This window comes from Pyricularia grisea, assembly GCF_004355905.1.
Source record: "Pyricularia grisea strain NI907 chromosome Unknown Pyricularia_grisea_NI907_Scaffold_2, whole genome shotgun sequence".
In the NCBI taxonomy this organism is placed as follows: domain Eukaryota; kingdom Fungi; phylum Ascomycota; class Sordariomycetes; order Magnaporthales; family Pyriculariaceae; genus Pyricularia; species Pyricularia grisea.
The window spans coordinates 2,792,812-2,810,458 of record NW_022156717.1 but is presented as its reverse complement, the minus strand read 5'-3'; the positions used below and the strand labels follow the sequence as shown (position 1 = coordinate 2,810,458).

Below are 17,647 nucleotides of genomic sequence, written 5' to 3'. Positions count from 1 at the left end.
ATATGTGGCTGAAACCTGGGATGGCAGGTGTGTTTTGTAACCTTGATCGACACACACACAAAGAAAAAAAAAAAAGAAAAAAAAAAAAGTGACGGAGGGACAGAAAATCAGTTCTCTAGCAGCTGAGCCGGTAGAGAGAAACTGGTTGAGGGAAGTTTTCGCCGTTGTATCACGACGGGGTCTGGTCTCAGGAGGGCGGGGTTCCCGGCAATGTTACCTCTCAACTTGCAAGCGCTGCTTTTGATCAAGGAGTGTTTATTTCGGGCAGTTTGTAGCGGCGATCGTGGATTGGTAAACGGAGCAGGTGGCAGTCTACAAATAGGTGAACACCGATAAATCTATAGAATAACATCAACCTCGGAACAATAACTGAATGAAAAGGCTTGATTTTCTTGTTGCCTCACCTTGTGACCATCTCATGGCGTACCATGACTTTACGATGGTAGTAATCGTCTTGGCAATGCTTGTTCCGTCCTGTCCCAGAGCATTCCATAGAAACAATCCCATCTGAACACAAACTCTCACGACTTGACACAAGAGAATTGGGATGTATGTACCAAGACTATTACCGGAGTCGGCAAAATCCACCCCCAAGGCAATTGGTAATGCAGTTCGTTGTCAAATATGGATGTTTTGCTTTTTTGGTGGTTGGAGGAGCTTGTGACAGCCGGACAGTTCGAAGCCCAGTGACAAGGAAGGTATTTGCAAGGCAAGGCAGATTACCTACTTTTACTTTAATAAATATTTTCAGAGACTTGCACCCTCAAATAGTAGCTCCACAAATGGCCCTGAAGAGCGTTTGTCGCATTTGAGAGAGAAAAAAAGCCCGGCGAGCAACCAGCCAGTACCCTTGCTCTTTGGAGGTTTGGACTACTAGCCCAAGGGAGATGAGCATGGTGTGTGTGTTGCTGGAAGTTCCCAATGCCGGCCCGGATGCCTACCTTGCCTTCCTTACTCGTGTCTCAATTACTTTGTTGATCTGACACGGGTGAGCGGGGGAAAAAAGGAAAGAAAATGCTCTGGCCTCTTTCAGATTGCGAATTAGAAGGCGGGGGCTTGGGGGGGGCCTAGGGCCTAGGTGGTAGTGAGTGGCAACCTCGACCCTCTCTCTCTACCACTCACTCTACCATACCTACTGTAAGTAGTTAAACTGCAGTTGCACCTTACCACGTATATATGGATTGTATTGGAATAATAATATCCGACCGGGGTGGGTCTCGAATCTCAAGTTGCGCCCAGGCCGCTGACAGGGTGTCAGTGAGCTTGTGCACTCGGTTGCGCCCCACCAAAACGCACCCCCAGCACGCCAGAACCTAGAACCGGAGTAAATTGCCCTGCAGCAGCTCAAGACTTGGCTGTAGGGGTGTTATTTGATAGCCAAGAGATTTGCCAAAAAAAAAAAAAAAAAAAAAAAAAAAAAAAAAAAAAAAAAAAAAAAAAAAAGGCTGCAAATGGGAAAGAGCAACTGCGAAACTTAATGGGAATGGGAAAGTAGCGGCCAAAAGCACTGGTAATTGAAAGAAGCCCGAGACATGTCGAAGCAAAACCAAGCATTTTTGCCTAGACGCAATCTTCCGCTCCCAAGAAAAAACAACCTTTTACCAAGACATGGAGAAGTGCACATCAATTTTTCAGCCTTGTGGGATGGAAAATTGTATGGCAGCACATGTCATTATTACCTATTTGAAGAAGACGGGAAGAAAAAAAAAAACAAAAAAAAAAACTCAAGAATTCAATTCAATTCTCAACAAATTGCTTCCGGACGTATCCGCTAGACACTGACGAGATCAGTTGTTTGTTTTATACAAAGTCGGTCTTTAATTGGGCGACACCACCAAACCTTCTCCAAACTGATCCCATCCTTAGCTGACTTGTCGACCGACCGACAACGATTCAAACAAACGATGGCTCTTAGTTAAGGTAGATTTCTTGATTGTTTGCGAGAGCTACGCGGACAGAAACCATCCATGCCTGGCTCGGTCCGTTTGCATCAGTCAGCAAGTAGTCTCTACCTACCAAGTAGGTAGGTACCTAACAAAAGCGGGCTAAACAAAAGCACCCTACCTCGGAAGCACGTCGATGAATCAAGCTGAGGATGTCGCTAGGGAGAAGTTGCTGGGGTCTAGTTAGTCCCTGTCACTCACTCACTGAACGAGTCCTTTTCTTTTTTGGGGGCAACAACGGCTCGAAGGATTCCTTCCCCCAAGCATCGGAATTCACCAAGGCACCGCACAGAAAGCCATGTGTGGAAACGGCTCCGGGGCAGCTTGCACCGGTCTGGAGACTGACAGTGTTTCTAGCTCCGCAGTGCATTTGACATGGGTCTTATTTCTTGGCAAGGTCTCAAGATTGACTGACCCACTGAGCGTGGTATCCAGCCTTGCCATATGGAAAGTCTTCCCGATTACATGGCTGTGTTTTGGTACAGTACACGCTTTTGCTATTATGGATTATTGTTGCTACTATGAGGTACCAGCAACTTTTTTTTTTTTTTCCTCTCCCACCCATTCCATTTCCCATGCTACTTACCATGGATTGACTAACCTACCTTACCTACCTTACTTTTCCCACCCTCTCTCCATCTCTATCTCTCTTACACAGGCACACCTTGCCAGCCAATGTGAAGACAGCTTCTAATGTGGACCCACCTCAATCTCCATCAAGGGATATGGTCTCGACCAAGTTGGTCCTCCTTTTAGACGCACGGCAAGATTGTTGTTTCCGTCATCCCCGACTAGCCCGCTTACTTTAAAGCACCAGGTATGCTGGTCTTCCAAAGGTGGTAGCACTAGTAGCTTGCCTCCGCAGTTCTGCCCCTTTTGGTAACTTTGTTTGCAGCTTGTTCGTTGATTTGCGTTTCAAGACTCTGTACCACATCTCTTGGCGCATAGCTGTCAAGGTCCGCCGCTCAGGCTATCACGGTTGTCGATAATATCGATGTCAATAATATTGATGATGTTAAGCAATATCGCAGCGGATCAGCAGTCACGTCACAACCTAAACTCGGCGAGTTCCTCGCGATCTCTTTGCGGAGATATTTGTCATGTCTGTTGTTTCTTTTGCTCAGCTGAGGAGACGAACTTTCACCCCAACAGTAACCTTTTTTTTTGTTCTCTCTCTCTTTCAGTCCCTTAGCCGGGCTCTAAACAAAATACTTGGTACCTCGTCGTTCCAAGTAGGCTGCCGTTTATTCGGCTGTTGTTCGAGTGGAGCTCCTACTTGCTTGCCTGCTTGAGCACCCCAATGCCTCCCCAGACACCTCCCTGGTCATTCTCGACTCGAGTGGACCCCATGGGCAGCACTTGGGCCTGCGGCTTCTTTGATCAACGTCGCGTCAAGCCTCACCAAGAAGACCCCTGGAGTCTTGGCAGTCTCCTCTTATGCCAGGCCTCCTGGCTATCCTGATTCAAGTTGAGGTTGCTGTTTGTAAACTCAATGGAAAGTATATATCTTACACACCTCCCGACAACCATGCTTTACAGTTTCTTCCGTAGTCATTTCCATCAGCTGTGCTCATAAATCATCCCTTTCAACTCACTTTTGTTCAAAGCCAGTCTTTTTGCTCTTCGCTGGTCGGTGCCGCTGGTCGTGTGTATCCTATTACAAGTTGAAAACAACCCCACAAGACTGGTCCTCCTTTCCTTTTCAGTCCAGTCATCCCCTCGCCCTATTCAGATCGCTCCGCAAGTGATCAGCACATACATATATATCTTTCACAATGGTTAACTACCGCTTCGCTACCTTAATCGCCCTGGCCGGCCTGGCTGCTGCCGTGCCTCTTAATATCAACCTTGGTGCCTACTCGCCCGCCTTGGTAGTTGGTCAGTTGAATCCCAACATATGAAACAAAGCTTGTGTGCATACGCACGCACACACACAGTCGAATATATATAACTGACACTATGGGGTAACAGGTGATGGTGAAATTAGTTTCGGAGGAGGAGAAGAGGTTTCTAGCCTAATGAATGCCCTTGAAGGTGCCGCGGTGAACGCTGCTAACGGTGCCGCTCCTGCACAGACAGGAAAGAAGACTGGAGCGGCGGCGATCGCCTCGGCACCGGGTGCAGCAACTTCCGCATCAGCGCCAGTGTCGAATGCGGCGTCGCAGCAACAGTCCTCGCAGGCCTCTTCTACCACCACGACAGACGCCGTCTCAACCCCGAACCCTGCCCTTGAGCAACAGGTAAGAGGCACCACCTTGACTTGGGATACAACATCCATCCCCCTTTAATGATCTCACCTTTCTAATCCTATCTATCCTTTGCCTAGGCTCAGCAGATCGCTGCTCTCCAGGGCATGGGCAAGGCCATCGCCCCCCGCCAGGAAGACCACAAAGGCGAGACCGAGTCCGAAGATGAGACCCCAGCCGTCGCTAAGCGTGACCTCAGTGGCTTCCAGGCTGCTCTTAACTACGCCGAGAAGGCTCTCACCAAGGGTCCCATCATCAACCTTGGCACTGGCAAGGAGGGCAAGGCCGGCGTTGGTATTGTCGTTAACAACAACCCTACTACTGCAACCAAGACGACAGCGCGCAGAAAGCGTGACCTCGGTGTGAGCCGAAAAGTCAAAGTGACGACCATGTATGTTCGATCTGGAATCCCTGCCTGTGAGTGGCTTTGTGACTTGGCATCTGGACTGGATCTGTTCTTCCACACCAGAATGCCCTCGCACATGCTTCAGGGACTTGTTTTTACAACAATTGTTGTAGCAAAGTCCCTCGAGTGGACACTTTACTGACTGAAGGTATACGAGCAACAGCGCTTAGGAACTCCCCTGAGCTTGTCGCTCGCGACATTGCCATCCCCGTTGGCGCCCCAACAATTCCCAGGGTCTTCTCAAGGAGTGACTCGGCCCTTGATGCCGTCAACTTAAACGTTGATGGAGACAAGGGCTTGACCATGACCTTTGTCGAGACGATCGAAGACGCGGACGCAGATACTGAAGATGGCGCCGAGTAAAGGATACTGGCCAGGGATGGGGTTTATATACGCAGAAGAGAACGGGGATGACGATTATACCAAACAAAGAACCATATTATACCAGCACCATTTCCGAAAGCTGCGCACGACCTCGGCTCAGACTCCCAACTAAGATGGCCCCTCATGGCCGGTGCATGAGAGGTAGACAGGTCTGACAATCTTTATAACACATGTCAGGCCTTGCTTCCCCCTACTTGGAGTTGGTTCTGAAGCTTGCCTTGGTTGACGGAGTATGTGTGCGGTAAAGCTGCTGGCTCCAGAGTGCATAGGGAGTGATTTTACTTCCCTTACTACTTTACCATTTCTTCTGTTCATTGTTTAGGGTCTTTTTTTTTTTCAAATGGCGCTGGGTTTATGTAATTGGGAACCCCAGCTGTAAAAATAGAGCGTGGCCGGCAGATATTTTTTTAACTGTATGTTTACTTCAATAAGACGAGCAACTTTAGATACGATGTTTATTGCCACAGTGCAACACCAGGCTGGGTCAACCTATTCTGTGTCTTCCTCCCGTTACTCGATTCCAACCCCTGACAAGAAGGGGTGTCCGATAGAACTATTGAGCACTACGGATTGCACATGCCAAACCAAGGCGGCCAGACACTCCTCGGAAACGGGCTCTGCATCGCTCGAAATCAAGTACATAGTAAAATAAAAAAAAATAAAAAAATATCCGCACACCCACTCCCTCAGCTACCCCATGCTTATTATTTTATTGCCAAGGCAGTAGTAACTCCAGAGTCATGTCCCCCTCTCGTCTGGTCTAGACGAAAAAAAAAAAAAAAAAAAAAGTGTTCAGCTCGCCTCAACAAGGCCGGTCTGATGTCAAGTTTAGGCTCGTTATTAGTTTGGAAAGTTTTACAATTCCAGACCTGAACAGGGGAGCTGCCTGAACGGACCTTTGTTTAAAAGAAATACATGGTAAAAAAAAAAAAAAAGAAATACAAGCATGTCTCCCGTCCCCACATCCCTTCCCAAACTGACGGGCACAGGGTTTTCCTTTTTGCTGTTTTCTTTCCATTTTCATCGGAGGGCGGTGCTCTTGGCATATTTCATATTGTCTTCATATTGTCACGTTATCATGCGGCGAAAAAGAAAAAAGAAATGGGAGTGAAACAGTCAGGACTGAGTAGTGTTTTTAATAGTAATTCTCGCTTCTTATTTATTTTTTAATATTTTTTTTTATAGACCCTCTTCCTTCGTTTTTCTCTCCCTCTGTTCCTCTGTTTCTCTTTTGCCCTTCTCTTTTCTTGCCGTCTCAGCTCGTGAGATCGGAACGATTATAACAATTTCACTAACGGGCCCCAACCAACTTGAGCAGCAACGCCGTGTTAGCTCGTCCATGGACGACGATGGAAACAGACTTTTTTTTGGTACCGACGTCAAAGCCTTGGTCAAAACAAAAACAGCCACAACTTAGAAATCTGCCTATTCTCATTTGCGCCGCATATTCTAATCGTCTTGGTAGTCAGGTGGCGAGCTGGAGGTCCCATGGTGTAACAAAAGCAGGTGAGCCGAGTGAGTGAAAAGTAGCGGTGCGGCAGGGTTGTGTAGACTACTCTGGTGCTTGGTCTGCGGAGAATTGAGTCGAGAGTTAAGTCCTCAAACTGGTTGGCATTGTCCTTGAAGCGGATCGGAGAGAGGGATGGGTCTGGGAGCGACTGTCAGATCGGCTGTGACATGGCTGTTCCGGTCGGCTAATCCCGACAAGAACATTCACGCCGTTCCAAGGAAGAGGCCTCTTTCTAGATTTACTCTAATCTGACACAGGATTCACTCTTATTGAGCTTTGAATTTACCGACATGTTGAAGATCACCACCGGTAGGTTGATCAGTTTGACACTGTAAGTACGCCAGTTCATATCATCGCTCACACTGTATATTACAATCAATGACACCGAAGCTGTACACCACACCATACCACATCACACACATGGACCTTTGCTCCGCCTTCCTCTGCGCATCATGACCATGTCTCACCCAGTTCGTCGTCGGCGTTTTAGCCTTTTAGCAGATAGCAACGTTGGGATGAACTAGTGAATCCGCAAATAGGTCATCGCAATGCTGACAAGTAAAAGCAGTAGCTATGGACTTTATGCAAGAGATGTAAAGCTAGGTCTGCTTGCATGCCAATAAACTGTGGCCAGCGCGTACCAAAGCACTGATAGAACAGGTGATATAGGAACTTGTTCGACAAATTTCGAGATCCTGTCAGCTGGGGGAACAGCGTGAGGGATGGGCTAGTATGCGATAACCTTTGCATCGCAGTGAACAAGCTCTTGTTCTGAGCTGTGCATTTTGGACCTGACCCCAGAACATCAAGTCTGCCACTCGCTGAAAGCCTTCTGCTTCTGTCTCGTGTTCCATCCAAGCTTAGCACTGATACTATTCACCCAGTCTTCGCTGCGTCTACCTGGCGCCTGTACCGAGGCGAAGGGATATCTGCTGGCGCTTATGGTAACATAGTCGCCAGGGTGCAGTTCAATGCGCTCCCGCCCGTCGAAGCTGGCCCACGATCCGGTTCTCGCGCCGTAAGGGACACCGACACGAAGGACAATGGTATCTGGAAGGATGATGGGTCGAAATGAAAGAGTGTGAGGGCAGATGGAGGTAACAAGCATTACTGGGTTTTCTGGGTGGCAGAGCGAACCGCCTGATGCTAGATTGTAGGCTGTAGAGCCTGTTGGAGTCGACACACAGATTCCGTCTGCCAGCACCGATGTAAAATGTTCATCGTCTCCGAATATTTCCAGATATGACATGGCTGGGTGTAGCTGTTAGCCTTGTGATCATTATTACATGCATCCCTTTGGTGCATATACAAAGAGGAGAGCTCCAACTTACTTGGGTTGGGACCTCTATCGATAACAACTTCGTTCAATATCTCGTAGGTTCCATCTGGTCTGTGTGTGTGTTCGTCATCTTTCTCCTCGCCAATAAGTTCTTCCACTAGATCGCGTTTCCTCTGGGCGTCGGCGTCCACTTTTTCGTCTTTGGGAGATGTCGATCCATCACTACCCGTGCTTGAGTTTCCAACTCCATGCATCTTCTTTGGTTTGGTACTCCGCATGATTGTACCTTCGAACCTGAGTCTGAGACTGACAGTTACGCCATGGTTGAATGCCGTTGTCAGAATGTCTTTGTAATCATCAAAGTCAAACTTTGTGAGGAAACCCAAGCTACCCAACGCAAAGCTCAAGACCGGCGGCACAATTCGCTGAAACAGCCAGCTTGCATACAGTACAGTGCCATCGCCGCCGAGCGTTATTACAAAGTCAAAGGTCTGAGGACGCGTCCGGCAAATGTTCTCGTCCCAGTATCGCAGACGCCGCGATACACCTTTGGCACCCTCCTCATCCGCCGGGTCTCCACTTGACTGATAGTCGTGCTGCAGCTCATCAAGGAGGCCAGGGGCGTCGAACTTCTTATTTTCTTTGAGGGACCTTTCAACCCAGACGGTATACTTGACATCTCTGTCCTTGTCCAAAAGCCAACGGGAAAGGTCACGCGTCTTGGGTATGAGGTCCTCGTCGTAGATCTTGGTGAGAAGGAAGATGGATTTCACACGGAACTTCAGACGCATGCTACCCAGACGACGACTCAGCTCGCGCACACCCCATGCCATTTCGCTCAATTGCTTCTTGGTGAGAAGCCGACTGTGAAGGACCTCGGGTAGATCCGCGGGTGGGCCGGCCATGTCGATGTCAGCCTGGGTTCTGGATATGCGGTGCCTCCAATGATGCTCATCGACTTGTCCAGCATCACTGCTATCGCTAGGAGCCTCAAGATAGTCGAAGCGGCGCTTCAGACCGGGATTAGCGGTTCCATTGCTGCTTTCCCGGCTACTTGTTCCCACGGGATCAACAGGTTTCTCCCCTCCCTGCTCAACAGATGGGTGCAGCGCCTGCGACAAGGGGCTACCGCGGCCTGTGCGACGCTCTATTTGGCGATCGCCGGCTACGGCGTGATGTGATCCATGGTCGGGGCTATTGTGGTTGCTTCCCTCAGCCAACTTCCTCTGGCTCTCGATGAGTTGATGCACAATGCACTGAGCCTTATCAGGGGTAGGCAGCGGCGCCCGCCGGGGTCGTGTCAAAGTGGCCTCCGAGGCCACAAGAGAGCTTTTGCGCCTGTAGGGGTTTGTAGGATCGAAGAGGACCTGAGCATTTTATCGGGGCGACTATCAGTACTGTGCTCAGCGCAAGTCAAGACTCGAACTTTAAGTGGCGACGGTCGGTAGACTCTATAGGGAAGAGCCCAGAAAGAGCGCGCGACTGGTCTCCCGGATATTTGGGACGGTATGAGGTGCAGGAGAGAGTCGCACCAGCTGGTTGGAGCGGTGCTTCACGCCGGGAACTCCGGAAGGATCTCGACTGTACCTCTACCGCCTTCTGGTCCTCATCAGAGGCGCTCGAGTGACCATCATCAAAGGATATATGCTTCTCAGTAAAGGCCGAGGGTTTGTCGTTTTCGGTGCTGTCACCCATGGCTTGCTGTTTATTTCGCACACGGTTCGAATTGGCGCGTACTGATTTCGGAGGGTTCGGAACGATGCCTATGTTCCTGCTGCCCTCCCTGAGGTAGGTGAGGTACCTTGAGGTACCCTAGGTTCCTAGGTAGCTCGCTTTCGTGAATGAGATGAATGATGGACCTATGGCGAAAGTTGACGAGAGGGGTCAAATATGCGCTGTACAGATAAATTTGTCGGTTGAGGGGCAGAGGACTTTCGTAAGCAGATCAATCCCGCAAGTTCGATTCAGCCGCACGCCTTGGGATCATCCGGAATTGAAGTCCGTCCAAATGGAATAATCAAAGAGGCAAGTAGGGTTGGTTGGTCGGTAGGTAATTAAGGTACGGACCTGATCAAATCAGGTTCGGTACGCGAAGACAAGTAGAGACTGTGGGGATCCAATGACGCACGTCTGTCTGTTGCGGGGCCTTAGGAGGACTATTACGAAGTACAAGCTCTTTGCAGCTAACGGTAGCTTTTGTCTTCCCCGCTTGGGGAGCTCCAGCTGTCAATTCAGTGCTTGCGGGGCTTGTGAGTCCAAGCTGCCGGCCTAACCTGCTTGGATCAGTAGCTTCTTTAGCGCGTTCCCTGCCGAATAACTCTTGTATGGATGGATGGATGCATTTGCGATCCTCGGTCATTTGTTCTTCTAAGCTAGGCACACTGGGCTACAGGTAATTGATGTCTCTCTCTCTCTCTCTCTCTCTCTCTCTCTATATATATATATATATATATAAAGCTCTATTGTAGAAATAACATTTTGGAAAAGCAAGGCCCGTAGTGTCCGAAGCTAGGCGTTGGGGAACGCCCCCCACGACGATACGTTGTGGGGAAGGCATACAGCCCACAAGTAAATCTGCAGACGAAGCGGCTCCGACCTGGTGCAACCTCGGAGGTTTTTACCGCGGGATTATTCTGGGCTTTATTTACTTATTCACGATTGATTTGGTCTCGAATAAGTGACCACTGTTGTTGAAGAGATCAAATTGTAATCCTTTTTGGTAAGGATGTCGACTATGTCCAGTTTCGCAATTAAAGACTGGCCACTTTGGACACTTTGGTATCGAGACTAACACTGGAAAGGAAGATCACGGGAAAAGGAATCCACAGCGTACCTTGCAGCTATAGCACCTGTGCAAAAATATTGCAACCCAACAGGGTCAACCCCCCACCTTGGTGGTTGCAATAAAATTGCACACCTACTTGTAGCAATGCCTCTTCCTGGGGCCGCAATTCAACGTAGAGATACATGTATAGTTGAGCATTTAATTAGAGAATACCCGATAATGGAATTGAGCAGAATTGGACAAGGTCACATAGAAAGCGAGCTTGTCATGACGTATATAGTTGTGAATTGCCAATCAATGGATATAATTGATCCACGCGTCTTTTTTTTTATTGTCCCCTGCTGTTTATACGCAGATCAAGGAATGAAAGTAGAAACTCAAGAACAACCCGGCACCCTCGCCTGCTATCACCCATAAATTCCTTCACGTTAATATATATATTTTCTCTACCCCAAAACTCAACATCTTCACTTTCATCCGATACAAGTATATACAACTCAGTTACTATCAAGAAACTCAGCACTCAAGTAATATAATTACTACGAGTACTTAACTATCTCCAAGATGGCACCTGACCCGAAGTGGCCCACGGAAATTCCCATCCCGGACGCAACCCAACAATTCCTCTCGCCAGACGTCAACACCACCGCCCGCGTCGACTTTACAGACTTCTTCCTACGGTTCCGTCACGCCGAGGACGCCCACCCGCAATACAAGCACCTGTTCAACGTCCACCAGCAGTTATGCAAGCTGCTCATCGAGCACCCGGCCATGCAGCCAAACCTCAACCAGACCTTCAACACGCCCGCAAACAGTAAGAACATGGTGTACTTTGTGTGGGACTTTGTGATCCGTACTTTCCAGATCTTGGCCGCCAAGGTGAAGCCCCAGAATCCCGAGTCGTCGCCCATGTACAAGGACGTCTTGGGCCGCTCGATGCAGACAAAGATGATGATCACGGACGAGACTGGTATGATGGCCGCAATGATGGGTGGTGGTGGCGGCGGCGGTGTTTCCTTCACAGATGAGATTAAGCAGCTGGCCAGGACGATTGATCAGTTTCCGTCGGCGTGAGACGGCTGCGAGTGGCAAGGTAAAAAGAAGTGGTGAAAAGTATTTCAAGCCTACCTATACAGATGCCAAGCAGGCAGACCAAGTCGGAGCTACCAATCCTGCCCATTTTGTATATCTGTATTTCGGATCTAATGAAAATCAACCAATTCCTTCTTCTGACTGGTCGGAAAATAATGTTGATCTGCCGTGCTGTGCCCCGCGCCCCGGATGCTGCATCCGAACGAGTTCGATTTAACCCCGAGCTGACGTCTGTATAAAAGGCGTGCAAGAGAGTGCTTACTTTTTTTTTTTTTCTTTTCTTTTCTTTAAAAAAAAAAGTTGTCATCTGCTCCCACTCTACGGAAATCAGCCGCATAGCTGAACCATCAATGCCTGGACCATGGCAAAAATCAGCGAATCAACCCTTTTATCCGCGGCACCTCAGGTGAGGAAGTATACCTCATTGATGGAAAGAACCGTCTCCATATTTATCCTGCTTATCATATGCCTTTTCCTTATTAATCACACGCCGACTCTGCCATCTTGGACCACCCGAGACCACAAACCAAACCCAAAACCACAGGAGGGCACCATCTTTGATACCGACTGGGACGCCATCACGCCCAGCGAAAAGCTAAGATGGGTCCCTTGCTACAGCCGCATCCCACTGGGGTTGTTGTGTGCACGTCTCACGGTGCCAATGGACTATAACCGCCCACTCAGAACCTCGTCGGCCAACCCCAAGGTCCACATTGCCCTGATCATGCTTCCTGGCAAAGGCCATTCGCTCCGCGACCCAGCCAGCAGCTTCTCCGTCTCGCCTTTGATCATCAACCCCGGTGGCCCAGGTGGCTCCGGCGTGCAGGCTGTACTCTCGGCAGGGCAAAAGTTGTCGACCATGGTCAGCCTGGACCGCGACGTCGTGAGCTTCGACCCCCGCGGCGTGGGCTTCACCTGGCCTCTTGCAGACTGTTTTCTGGACGACTACGCCGTCGACAATCCACCCAACCCATCGGAGCGTAGCGCAGCGCTGCTGCATAGACTGACCTATGTGCTCCAGGTCGCCGAGATTGGGCTGGCCAATTCCTCTGACAAGTCCTTGGGGCAATACGTCACCAGGATCAAGGGTCTGACCAAGCTGTGCGAGAAAAAAGATGGAACTGATAGTATCCTCAGACATATCGGCACCCCCAACGTTGCCAGGGATTTGCTGAGCATTGTAGAGGCCTGGGATTTGTGGATGGACGAGCGAGCCAAGACTCGGCCACCCCGAAATGATGGCGCGGATAGCCTCGCCGCGACAGTTCGGCCATCTGAAGACCCCCGACTTGACACGCGCGGCAAGTTGGTGTACTGGGGCTTCAGCTATGGCACAGTCCTGGGTGGCACATTTGCTTCCATGTTCCGTAAGCTTTCGGACACCGTAGAGGCAGCCTGGAATAGAAAGACGACAAAGAATTGACTGACGTTTCTGTACTTATCTTAGCCGCCAAGGTTGGCCGTATGGTGCTCGATGGTGTTGTTAGTTTGGATATATACCGAAAGAATGTAAGTGTCAGTTGGAGAAGGAGAGAAAAGCTTCTCTATAATAAAAACGCCCAAAACTCACATTGTTTACAGGAAATTGCTGCCTTCATCACAGACGCAGACGCGGTTTTCGAGTCCTTTTTCAGGTACTGCTACGAGGCTCGCGAGAAATGCTTCTTTTACCGTCCGGGCCAAGAGCCCAAAGACCTGAAGCAGCGATACAATAGCATCATGTCAAAATTGGAAAAAGAACCCTTGATCGTGACCTCTAGCGAGGTAAGGATGCCCATTGTCGTCAGAGCCAGTGACATACATACCGTTGTGTTCAGGTGGTTGAGTGTCCCCATGACAGCATTCCCCGTACTCGCTCTTCTGTTGGACTTCATTGAGCTCGAATTGGACCCCGCCAGACTTGTGATCCCACCAGATCTGAGTCCCGTTTGCTCTGCTAAGTTCCTTCCTGTGCAACAGCCCAACGATGCCAACTTGGGTATAATATGCAGCGATCTGCGGTTCAATGTGAGTGGTTGGTCCTTCATTATGCAGTTGCAGTAGTAGCTTTTGGCAAACTAGCTTGTTTATCAGGCCCTTTGATGAAGTCAAAGTATATCATTAACAAAACATCTTTATAGTGGAATGAGTCTTTAGCCAACTTGCAGGAATCTTTCGAGAAGCTAGCCGAGACGTCTAAGTTTGCTGACTATGTAAGCATTTCCCACTTTCGAAAATGTCAAGCTGAAACCTCTGACAAACAAACGCCCGTCGTTACAGTGGGCGCTGCAAATGGCAGGATGCACCGGGTGGAGAATAAATCCCATCGACCCTCCCGGCTTCAACCTAAACATAACGATACCGCAGGATGGCGGGCCAGCCATCAAAACGGCATTCCCCATCCTCTTCGTTTCCAATACTTTCGATCCCGTCACCCCAATGCACAACGGGCTGGCCATGAGTCGCCGCTTCGTTGATGCTGGGTTTTTGGAGCAGCGGAGCGAAGGCCATTGCTCCATTGCCACTGTATCCTTGTGCACTATGGGCAAAATCAAGGCATACTTGGAGGACGGCATAGTTCCTCCTCCACCCATTTTCTCTAAAGATAGTGGTATCATCAAAGCAACACCAAAGGGTGTTTGGGATAGGTGTAAAGCCGACGAGAACCCTTGGAGGCCGTTTGGCGGAACACACCACAACTCCATGAGATTGAATCTTCATGACATGCGCTTCGTGAAGGCATGGAGAGAAACGCACGATAGTATCCGCTTTGGCATGTCTACCTTGGGGCCTAGACGAGACTCTGGTCCTCTTCAAAATCTGCTGGATATGAGCCTCGATGACCTGGAGGATAAGTTAACCCAACTAGTTACCAAGAGCGGAAAACCCAAGCGAGGCTGATGCTGTTAAGCGAGAATTGCGAACTCACCAGGAATGAATATGAGGCTCTTCGAAGTATGGGGTATTCGCGCATATATCATGAGCAATTGTTGCAACTTCCCAGCAGAGACTCTCGAACAGAACACAGGCATGCAAGCGTTTGCTTGGGCTGTGGAACCTCATTGTTCAGGCTTTTGTGCCGAAATCACGACACTGGAACGAGACATAAACAGTCAGACTTGGTAGGGAAAGCCGCGTGAATGTAAAGAGGGCATATTCTGGAAAACCTACATCGGATAGTAAACATGCATACTGGTGTTGCGAATGTCCTTTCGCACATCAACCAGGAAAAGTTCGACCTGTTCCTTCGTCCAGCCGAGGACTCTCGTGAACATAGCCATGGTCATGCCCTGGATCCCTTCTTCCAGGTTCGCCAGGACGAGCGAGCCGAATTCCTTTTGCTTCTTGTCGCTCGGCCAGGTGTTCATAGGCCACTTGTACTCCCTCGTCACAATGTTGACGAATCCGGCGTCGAGTAGCCTTTGTTTTTGTACCTCTAACGTAGGGAGCTCGGTTCTAACCTTTTGCGTGCCCTCGTCTAAGAGTTCGAACCATTTGCGAAGAGCGCATTCTTGTGGATAAGTGTCGTCATCACAGCGCACTGGAAAAACGGGCTCAAAGCTCTCGAAATAGCCACCCGAGGTTAAATTACTGCAGGTTCGTAACTGTTAGGGCATGTCGGTTCATCATGGGAAAATGAGAAGAGCCAGCCACCAAAGGATGTGAAGCATGACTTGACGCACTCAAAACTCTGCCGAAAGAATTCTGGCCAGTTCTTGATAGAACCGAGCATCATTCGGGTGAATATAAAATCGAAAGGTGTGCTGTACGTCCACTCGGCCTCTACATCGTCGATGTAATAGCTAACATTTGGTGGAACGCTGTGGGTGAAATCCAGCGAAGTTAGCCATGAGTAGCTAAAACCACGGTCCTGCCAGCATACAAGAAACTTACAAGCTGGGTTGTATGGGACTGAGATCAATGCCAATGACATGGGCCTCTGGATGGTCGTCGGCTTGCGGCCATAAAATACATGTTAGTCTTAAAGAACCTGGTCCCATTCTGATGACAGCAATCAGGCGTAAGCAGCAGTAGCATACCAAACTCCATGGACCAGACTCCGGTGCCACAGCCAATGTCAAGCACTCGATTGACAGGCCTCTGGTCGATCGGGGATATGTACAGTTTCCAGCCAAGGGTCATCATGCACAGGTTGTGCTGCAGATCTACGCCATGGTTAGTTGCAATCCAGAGGTTTAATTCTCATACGTGATAGTAGAGGATGTCTTACTCAATCGCTCGTTTTCTCTCTGTATATTGCCACGTTTTAGTAATTGGAACTTTTCAGGGATATGCCGTGTTTTTGTTTCCATCTGACTTTGGAAAAAAAAAAGGGCAAACACGCACATCATCGTTTGGCATGAAATAAGCTTGGATCTTGATTAGCAACCGGAATTTGACACAGAAAATTACTGGCATCCAAATGTTGAACAAGAAAAAAAAAAAAAAAAAAAAAAAGGAAAACTTACAACCGTCTTTGTATGAATGGTACGTCCGACCATTTTCCACACGGAACCTCAGGATACTCGACGTCAGAGAGTCGCTGACCGTCCCTATCGAGCGTACATCGAGCGCAGAGTCGGCGTCCTGGAGGGGAAGTGGAACTTGATTGTCAGTGACACAATGAGACAAGGGTAGGTATTTTCTCGCAGTCTCAAAAAACCACAGAACTCTCCACTGACTCCATCATCTTCGTTATCACCAACATCATTGTCTTCTCCATCAACAGCGCCACCGGCGTATATGCCGTGAGGTTGCTCATCTGGTTGATCTGGTTGATCCGTAGAGGAAGCAGGTGCTTCCGTGGGGCTGGTGGCATCGTTACCAACCGAGGAACCTATTCCTTGGCCGACCTCGTGCTCTGGCCTAGGCTCGTCTGCCATGGTGGTTTTGAAGAGACGCGAAATCGGCACTAGATCTAGGTTCCAAGGTGGGATTGGCGAAGGCCAGACAGGTCGATTTTTGGTAAAAAGGTATTATACCCACACAGGACGTCACTGCTCAGTCTAATCTCAAGATGGCAGCAAGGTTCCCTCAGAAGCTGCCACCGAGACCAGACGAGGACGTGACAGGATCATCCATCCTTTTTGTGCGTAGTAATCGTGGTTTAGCAGAAAGTCACCAAATTCGCGCTGACCTTGCGTTGCCGTTCGCAATCGGGTGATCGGCCATTTAGCTCGAAAAAAAAAAAAAAAAAACAGAAAGAAAAAAAAACCATGAACCGAAAAACTGAGTGAGGGAAACTCCCGAGCGCAGGAGAAAGAGAGAGAAAGAAAAAAAAAAAAAAAAAAAAACGTCAAGTTATGAATAAGGGGCGAGCGACCAAGAACCCCGGAGTCTTCCCCATCCCATTATGACAAAAGTACATGCATGCATGGCTGCTACCAAAACCGGTAGACTCTAGGCTAGCAATGAGGCAGGTAGCTTATTTTGTTGTGCATGTCAATCAATCACTTTTTTAAATCTCAACAAGGTTCGGGTATCTGTCTACAACCTTAGTAATTACAGGCAGTACTGTCCTGTATTGGAGAGGTGGTGTAAAGGGAGGTAGGTGCCCATGGAAGCAAAGGACCCGCCAAGATCATCGAAGAATGGAGGAAATGTTCCAAACCGGACTGCAGGAACCGTCAAAGTTGCCGATAGTGGGGCAAGTACAAACAACAATGAGTGGTGGTGTGGAGCAAGTATGGAAAGCCCAGAACTATCATGAGCCTCTTTAAGATTAGGAAATTACCTTGAGGTATCAACGTTGTACCAAATAGCCAGTTTATCTTGATCAGCTGAGATATGGTTGAGTGTTGCCTACCCTGTGAAAATTCTCGCTTGCGACCCTTACTATCATGAAGTAGGACGCCACAACCCCGTCGCGATGCCCGTCGACCTGACTGAGGCAAAAAGCCAATTCTCATAGGAGACTGAATTAGGCTTTAGCGTTCGATAGGTGCTAGACCGTTGGCGGAGTCAGTCAAACTACAGCCACCGCCTCCATGTAAATATCAGCTGTTTGTGGCTATCTCTTTGCC

At 49.0% G+C, this 17,647-nt stretch overlaps 6 protein-coding genes across 6 annotated transcripts; 3 read left to right on the top strand and 3 right to left on the bottom strand.

Moving 5' to 3' along the window:
* The first annotated feature begins 2,473 nt into the window (after positions 1–2,473).
* On the top strand, positions 2,474–5,365 carry PgNI_03412 (uncharacterized protein). The gene is made up of 4 exons (XM_031123467.1): positions 2,474–3,821; positions 3,915–4,183; positions 4,270–4,606; positions 4,759–5,365. The coding sequence occupies exons 1-4, from the start codon at positions 3,719–3,721 to the stop codon at positions 4,956–4,958; spliced, it is 909 nt and encodes a 302-aa protein (XP_030983855.1). The 5' UTR covers positions 2,474–3,718; the 3' UTR covers positions 4,959–5,365.
* Positions 5,366–6,811: 1,446 nt separating this feature from the next.
* On the bottom strand, positions 6,812–9,793 carry PgNI_03411 (uncharacterized protein). The gene is made up of 3 exons (XM_031123466.1): positions 9,356–9,793; positions 7,821–9,135; positions 6,812–7,740 (listed from the first exon to the last, which is right to left on the bottom strand). Exons 1-3 carry the CDS (start codon positions 9,461–9,463, stop codon positions 7,295–7,297), a joined length of 1,869 nt encoding a protein of 622 aa, XP_030983852.1. The 5' UTR covers positions 9,464–9,793; the 3' UTR covers positions 6,812–7,294.
* A 1,220-nt stretch (positions 9,794–11,013) lies between these two features.
* Positions 11,014–11,778, bottom strand: PgNI_03409 (uncharacterized protein). The gene is made up of 2 exons (XM_031123464.1): positions 11,682–11,778; positions 11,014–11,569 (listed from the first exon to the last, which is right to left on the bottom strand). Exons 1-2 carry the CDS (start codon positions 11,731–11,733, stop codon positions 11,295–11,297), a joined length of 327 nt encoding a protein of 108 aa, XP_030985007.1. The 5' UTR covers positions 11,734–11,778; the 3' UTR covers positions 11,014–11,294.
* Positions 11,118–11,627, top strand: PgNI_03410 (uncharacterized protein; the record flags this gene model as incomplete). Its single annotated transcript, XM_031123465.1, has 1 exon — positions 11,118–11,627. The coding sequence occupies one exon, from the start codon at positions 11,118–11,120 to the stop codon at positions 11,625–11,627; it is 510 nt and encodes a 169-aa protein (XP_030983853.1).
* A 169-nt stretch (positions 11,779–11,947) lies between the features above and the next one.
* On the top strand, positions 11,948–15,168 carry PgNI_03408 (uncharacterized protein). The gene is made up of 5 exons (XM_031123463.1): positions 11,948–13,012; positions 13,093–13,154; positions 13,227–13,652; positions 13,766–13,837; positions 13,905–15,168. Exons 1-5 carry the CDS (start codon positions 12,007–12,009, stop codon positions 14,523–14,525), a joined length of 2,187 nt encoding a protein of 728 aa, XP_030985006.1. The 5' UTR covers positions 11,948–12,006; the 3' UTR covers positions 14,526–15,168.
* Positions 14,684–16,507, bottom strand: PgNI_03407 (uncharacterized protein; the record flags this gene model as incomplete). The annotated part of the gene is made up of 7 exons (XM_031123462.1): positions 14,684–14,717; positions 14,796–15,215; positions 15,308–15,445; positions 15,519–15,579; positions 15,665–15,790; positions 16,094–16,211; positions 16,307–16,507. 7 exons carry the CDS (start codon positions 16,505–16,507, stop codon positions 14,684–14,686), a joined length of 1,098 nt encoding a protein of 365 aa, XP_030985012.1.
* Positions 16,508–17,647: the final 1,140 nt, after the last annotated feature.

Excerpts from the sequence above, each read along its gene's own strand:
- PgNI_03409 (XM_031123464.1), bottom strand. The coding sequence starts at position 11,733 with ATGGGCAGGATTGGTAGCTCCGACTTGGTCTGCCTGCTTGGCATCTGT. Across the intron at positions 11,570-11,681 it reads CCTGCTTGGCATCTGTATAG|GAAACACCGCCGCCGCCACC; the intron begins GTAGGCTTGAAA and ends TCATCTGTGAAG.
- PgNI_03408 (XM_031123463.1), top strand. The coding sequence starts at position 12,007 with ATGGCAAAAATCAGCGAATCAACCCTTTTATCCGCGGCACCTCAGGTG. Across the intron at positions 13,155-13,226 it reads TGGATATATACCGAAAGAAT|GAAATTGCTGCCTTCATCAC; the intron begins GTAAGTGTCAGT and ends CATTGTTTACAG. Across the intron at positions 13,838-13,904 it reads CGTCTAAGTTTGCTGACTAT|TGGGCGCTGCAAATGGCAGG; the intron begins GTAAGCATTTCC and ends CCGTCGTTACAG.
- PgNI_03412 (XM_031123467.1), top strand. The coding sequence starts at position 3,719 with ATGGTTAACTACCGCTTCGCTACCTTAATCGCCCTGGCCGGCCTGGCT. Across the intron at positions 3,822-3,914 it reads CTCGCCCGCCTTGGTAGTTG|GTGATGGTGAAATTAGTTTC; the intron begins GTCAGTTGAATC and ends ATGGGGTAACAG. Across the intron at positions 4,607-4,758 it reads TCGATCTGGAATCCCTGCCT|CGCTTAGGAACTCCCCTGAG; the intron begins GTGAGTGGCTTT and ends TACGAGCAACAG.
- PgNI_03411 (XM_031123466.1), bottom strand. The coding sequence starts at position 9,463 with ATGGGTGACAGCACCGAAAACGACAAACCCTCGGCCTTTACTGAGAAG. Across the intron at positions 9,136-9,355 it reads AGGACCAGAAGGCGGTAGAG|GTCCTCTTCGATCCTACAAA; the intron begins GTACAGTCGAGA and ends TAAAATGCTCAG. Across the intron at positions 7,741-7,820 it reads CGATAGAGGTCCCAACCCAA|CCATGTCATATCTGGAAATA; the intron begins GTAAGTTGGAGC and ends AGCTACACCCAG.